General features: G+C 25.4%; 1 protein-coding gene across 1 annotated transcript; it reads right to left on the minus strand.

The window, feature by feature from the left end:
- Positions 1–931: 931 nt before the first annotated feature.
- Positions 932–1,735, minus strand: LOC145841243 (kelch-like protein 23). The gene has a single exon (XM_082948609.1). The coding sequence runs from the start codon at positions 1,733–1,735 to the stop codon at positions 932–934; it is 804 nt and encodes a 267-aa protein (XP_082804735.1).
- Positions 1,736–7,023: the final 5,288 nt, after the last annotated feature.

The raw sequence follows: 7,023 nt of genomic DNA on the forward strand, positions 1-7,023 counted from the left end.
GAATCAAATTTTCACAAGCTGTTTAAGTTGAATTTTTTATTATTTATCTCTAATTTTTATTGTATATAACTATTTTCATTGTTTTATAAGATTAGGTAGATTCTAAATCATTTTTTACATATGTAGGAAGTATATATACATATATATTTTTTCATTTAAACATTTACACTGAACAAAATTCACTAAACAAGCTTTGCCGCTTTCGAATATGTTTAATTAATTTAAAACTAATTTAAATTTATGTTTCATTTTGTTTTTACCAAAAACTAAAAAAAAAAGATCTCTCCAGTATCTACTTCACTTAAATACTTTTGTTAAAAATATTAATATACAAAAGTTATGCCGTGCTAAAATGAAGCTCTGTGCAATAACCCTGATATGTACATAAACGTGACACATAAATAAATTAAGTCTAATACAAAAACTGCACTTAAGCATAAGTGACGTCGTGCAAAAATGACAAATTTCTATGTAAAGTAATCTTCACAGATGATCTAAGAATAAATAGATTTGAAAACTGTATTTTTTCTATAAAAACCATTATAAAAGGTTAAAAAACTTGTTTATTTTAATATATGTCTACTTCAAGCTATGTTTTAAACGTCGATAAGCAAAAAAAGCAATAAGAAATAACATTGTTTATTAGTCAAAAAAAAAATCAAAGCGATCTTCTAAACTTTAAAATCTTGCATTGAAATAAAAACCTAAGAAGATACAACAAGAAAAAAAAATTGCTCATTAATCGTTGACTTAAATTATTTTAAAGAACCTAAAATCAAAATATTGTATTTCCATATATATTCAAAGAGTAGAGAATAATATTTTTTGTATATTTTTATTTCTATGTGATCTAGTCTTTTTGTCAATTATCAAAACAATACTTATAACCTTTTTTTTTAAGTTTTAAAACATATAATTGGGTTAATATTATTTATAAACAAGGTACTGTCACGCAAGAAGACCACCGAAGGTTTTTTCTGACTTCACAAGATTCTTCCGACCATTCATTTTTGTTAACATCATAAGTAATTATTTTCTTCAGGTCGTCCTGAATGGCAAAAATTTTGTTTTCAATAGAATAAGCACTAATGGTAGAAAACGAGTAAAATTCTGGTGATTTTATTAAGATAAACTTTTCACAAATCCTGTCAAAAACTTCACAAGCATTTTCTCTCATTGAAACTACAAATAACTTGTTTTTAACAACAACTAAACTGTGGTCAGATTTACCAGAGTTCATATTTGGCATTGCTGACCATTTATTTGGTAGAACATCGTATGATTCAACAGAGTTTAAAGTGTTTCCAAAAATACTCCATCCACCAGAAACTACAACTCTATCTTCAAAAACTACACAAGCTGCGTTTGATCTTGCCTCGTTTATAGTAGCAAGTTCTTTCCAACTATAATCACTTGTATCAAATTGCAAACAAGAACTAGTTTCACATCCACATTTCATACCTCCAATAACAAATATTTTATCTAAGAATGCACAAACACAAAAATCTATACGATCATCTTTCATTTTAGCTACCTGACTCCATGTTTTAGAAGTAAGTGAATATTTTTCTACAGACTTTATCCATTTTTCATTATTATTCCAACCACCAAACACATAAATCTCACCTTTTAAATAAACTACTTTTGGTGAACTACGTCCCGTTCTCATTGGTGGATAAGCTTCTACATCTCCTTCTTTGTTAAAGTCAACAGAACTTACATAGCGATAAGGCATTAATGTTACTGAGTTAAGACATCCACATACCACAAGTTTAAAATATTTTTGGCTACAATACCTACTAGTATGATAATCACTTGAAGATTTATAAGAACAGTTATCTCTGCAGTTTAGCATAGCACTTAAAAATTTTACACAAATATCAGCTTTTGTAATTTTTGAATCATTTAAAATATGTCTTATAGTTTCTGTTGAAAGCAACTGAAGACGAACTTTTAATAAAAGATCTTCAGCGTATTTGCTACGATCTTCAATTTTGTGGCTTAACCATCTATTTGCTATTTCAAATACTTCAATTTCTGAAGTAATTAGAAGTTTAGAACTTGCAAGTATTTTAGAAATAAACTTATATTCAAGTTCTGAAAAGCTTTCATTATCACTAACAATCGTAATACAACGTTCTATATAGTTAAGGGTTGAACCTAGGAGGCTAGAAAAATTGAACAGATTCACGAACTTGTAAACAGAAGCTACATTTTTTATTTGTATCTTTTCTTCTAAGATTGCAGAAATTGTACTACTTGCAATTTCGTTGAGGGAAAGTTTGTTTAACCTTGTAGCTGTAATTAGTTCACTTAATTTTCGGTTCTTCATACCTATATATATATTAGTAGTTACTAAAAAAATAAACCCTTTAAACAAAAAAAAAGCTAATTTAAAAATTAATGAAGCTTGTTGAATAGTTTTTTATATTAACGAGCTATATACACTTTGTCGTTTTTAAAATTAATGATTGTGGTGCTAGATGAATGTTTTCCATTCAAATTATAAAATTTAAACACTAGATGTCAAGATTCTGTTTATAACACTCAATAAGATTCTCAATAAAAACGCTAAATAAGATTTTATAAACTTGTAGAAAACTTACTTGTTGTTTTCATTTTAGCAGTTTTGTTCTACTGATAGATAAGCTGCTATGTCAATTCAAATAAACTAACTTTTTTAAAGATATTACACATATTGGAAGATAAGTGACCAGTAAATAAATAATATGTTACACAAGACACACAATTTCAAAAACACTAAATATATTTCGAGCAATTCTCTTCAGTAGAGTACAATGCTCACAATTAATAAGATTTTACATTTTTATATAGTAACCAAGTAATCAAGTAATCAAAGTGTAACCAAGGGATTAATAAAACATAAAAGCAATTAGTAACAGTTAAAATCAAATAAGACCCTTTACGTTATATTTGATCTAAAGTAAAACTAAACATAAATAAAATGAAAACAACTCTTATAGAATATTACGTAAATAAAGAAACAGTGAAGTGAAAATCTTTTTGACTACATAAAACAGGTTTCCTTAACAAAATACAAATGGCTTCTAATTTAACTAAATTTAAAACATTACTACAAGCTTTAATAATTTGAGTCTATTTATATTATAACTGTTTGCACAAGTTGGATTAACAACTAAATGTTCTGCATTAGATGAACGTTTAGATGCGTTTAAAACCTTGACCGGTATACCAGGTTTATTATTTAAAAATCAAAAATTTTCTACACTTTTTGGTACATGCTCTTTAAAAAGAGTTTTATAAAGAGCATGTACCAAAATGTATAGAAGAGGCTTAATAGTTTAAAACTCAAAGCGCGAATTTACTTTAGTTGAAGGTAGTACTCGTAGTACTCTTAAACAGAGTGGGGATGTTACAATAACACTTAGCTTTGTTAAAATTACGTTCTAAACTAACAAAAAAGATTTATTTCTTTGATTGAATTATGATTCACAGTTAATTTTTGTAAGAGACAAGCTTCGTTGACTGATGACCTACCATTATTTTAACTTCAAGCTTGATAGTTTAATTATTAACCTTATACGATTAGAATCCTCAGTAGAAATAAAAAAGAATTATTTAAGTTTATCAAACTAAGGTTTATGATTTACTTTTGTTTTTTTTTTTTTTTAATTTGTGCATAAGATAGCTAGTAATGAGTACTACTGTAGTTTGATATACCACGAACATAGAGAAGATTTTCATAGAATTCAAAGATAAATATTATTATCAATATAACAAAATAATAAAACAAACCTATTTTATAAAGCTCATTTGAAATTGATAGTTCATCTAAATGATTTTTTTCAATCTCATTTTCCTTACAATACTTCAGAATAGCAAGCCTTTTGTATTCTGCAATATTGCTTATACTTTCATCTTCTTCATCTAGTTGTATTTTCTTTGTAGTATTTTTATTTTGACTATGTTGTGTTGACATAGTTAATCTTTTATAAATATTCAAATCTCTGTAAAATAAAAAACTAATAAATCGTTTCTTATTGAGTTATAATGGAGCGTGCAACCACACTGAAAACAATCATTAATTTTAAATTTTATTTAAAAAAAATTGTTATTACAGGTATTCTATACTACTTATAAAAACTATAAATAACTTTTGGTGGTTATATTTTACTTTAAACAAAATATCAAAGAACATTATACTTTTGAAAATACTTTTAATTTTGTCAAAGGGTTTACACTAAAATTAATTCTAACAGGAATATGTTATAAGAATGTATATTAATTTAAAAAAAAATTCTTGGAATCAAAATCAAGAAATCAATTAAAAATTAATAGAATTGTTTTAAAATGAGCTCTACAATAAACAGTATAATTACTAATAAGTTCAGTTCTGTAACTCTATCTGTAAGGTCTTTACTGCAATTCCACTGTGGCAGGTTTATTTAGCTCTATCTTGAAAATTTAAACTTGCTTAAGACTGACTTGCTTTCTGGTTGACTGATATAATAATGTTTGATGATCAAATAAATGCGGAGTTGGCAGTCGTTTTTTCAAAAATTTTTCAGGTTTTCAAAATTTCTTTCAGGTTTTTAAGTTCACAATTTTTGGTCTATTTTTAGTTTAAAGTCAAGTTTAAAGTAAGAAACTGTGTTTAATATTGTTAAAACATCAAAAACATACTGTTAACCTATTTTATAATTGTTTTTAATAAAAAAAAATTTGATAATGACAACAAGTTTTTATTTATATGATAGAGTTTTTGTGTTAAATCGAAATTTTACTACTCAACATGTGAAAATTGTTAATATTCCAGGTTTTCTTTTTCAAATTTCTCAAATTCCGGGCTTTCCAGTTTTTTTTAGCCTTAATTAACAAATTTCAGGTTTTTCCAGAATTTCAGGTAAAATAGCAACCCTGTAAATGGTTTAGCAATAAAACTGTTCAACCATTACGTTACCTATTCCTGTCGTTTTCAACGATTCTCTCTTCTTTTACTTAAAGTTTAAGGTATGGTAATGGTAAGGAAAAGTAATTTTTCTTGCAAAACAGTGCAACTTCTTTTAATTATTTAAATCTACAGCAAACAAATTTTTTAAATTATGTAACATGCAAAACATTTAATTAAATTTAAAACTAATCAAATATGAAACATTTTAGTACGCAGTGATGGAAATTAAATATCTTCAAAAAATGGTTTTAAAGCACTCACATTTAGAAAACTAATAATGCACAAAAATATCTAAAAGCTGTTTAGGAAAATTTAATTAACAAAAATTGTCAATACAGGGTTGCCACTCTTTGAGTCAAAATATCTTCCCTTAGTGACCAAAAACTTCCCTGAGTTTTTTAAAAACCTTAAAAATTTTATTATTTTTTAAAAAATTACAATTTTAATTTTAAGAATATTGAAGATCTAGTCTCAAGGATAGAAATTTCTTGATAAACACTAAAAACAATTTGAACTATTTTAAACAAGATAAACTAAATCTCATTCTAGATTTATAAAAAGTTTTGTCTGAGATTTTTTTTTAAATCTGAAAATTTTACTGGAAATTTTTAGAAAAAACTAAAACTGCCAGGAGTTTCCCTGAGTTAAAAAAGGAATCAAACTCCCTGAGTTTTTCTAAATCTTCATGAGTTTTCCTGAGATTTTCTATAATTTGGAATCTAAGTTTCCTGAGTGTGTGACAACCCTGCACTAACTTGACAAAAAAAAAAACATTAACATTATGATTGAAACTACTTTTTCAATAAAAAAATTTCATTCAATTGTCATGCCTGTGCAAACTCTTATGGTGCAAACTTCTAAAAATTTTAATATTTTACTGGTCTTTACTGTCTTAGTTACTTACAAATATTGTCTATTTTTTAATTCTATAATTATTCAAGAGTCTTAAATAAGTTTAACATGAGTTACTGTGACTTAAAACTGGTCACTATTTTTTGTAAGTTATTTGTACTCATACATTTTCATTGTGTTAATTGGACTTAAATTTTGTCAGTTCTATTGTGACTGTGGACTAAACTTTGTCACTTCTATTGTGACTTTGGGGACATATATTCTTCCATTTCTAAAAAAAAGTTTGTTGACTAAAATTGGGACAAAACCCTTTACATTTTACATTTTAGTCCCCTTATGACTTTTTTATCAATATGATCCATTATTTTATAAAAACAAATTGATGACACTGTTTTTATTATTAAACATTTTTAATTATTAATTAACTTTATTTTTACACTACGATCTTACAAAATACTTTTTATAAAAAATCATCCTTAGATATATAACAAATAATAAACTAATTTTTTTAGAATTTAAATTTTTGCAAACAAGTTCTCTTAACATCTTTTGAAAATTTGAAATGTTTTTTAAAAGTTTTACTGTAACTAAAACTGTTTAGAAATAGTTTTATATATAGTAACTAAATAAATTATTACTTTATTTTTTGTTATATCTTGAACGTTGTAGACTGCTAACAAGCTTTATTAATTAATTTGCTGATTCTGAAGTCCAGTAGCCTAAAGTTAAAGTTTTATATGAATGTTCTGTCTATAATAATGCAGTTAACATATATTTCTGTAATAAATAATACTTAACTTGTCTTAACTAAAATGACAGGTTAAAACAAATTTTAAGTCACAACAAAACTGTTAGAAAATGTTTTACTAAGTACAAACAACTAAAATTTTTATTATAGTGTAACTAGGTTCAGTATCTATAAACAGTATATTGGTTATTTATCTAATATTTGCAACAAACTAAATAAGATTGGTATTTCTTACAAAAATAAAAAAATAATGGAAGTATTTATAGAAGTTGAGATAAGTTATATAATATAAAAAAATCAAAGTTTATATAACTTATATATAGACTTTTTAAACAGACTCATAACCTTTTTAAACTGCTACTAATTTAAAATCAAATAATGTGTCTTAAAAACTATCATCTCTTTTTTAAATAACTAAATTTTATACTGGTAGTTAGAGCAAAATTGTTTTGGTAGAAAAATTAACTGATAGTTAAGTATTACACTGTAT

Source organism: Thalia democratica, chromosome 7 (assembly GCF_965202585.1).
Source record: "Thalia democratica chromosome 7, ktThaDemo2.hap1.1, whole genome shotgun sequence".
NCBI classification, from domain to species: Eukaryota; Metazoa; Chordata; class Thaliacea; order Salpida; family Salpidae; genus Thalia; species Thalia democratica.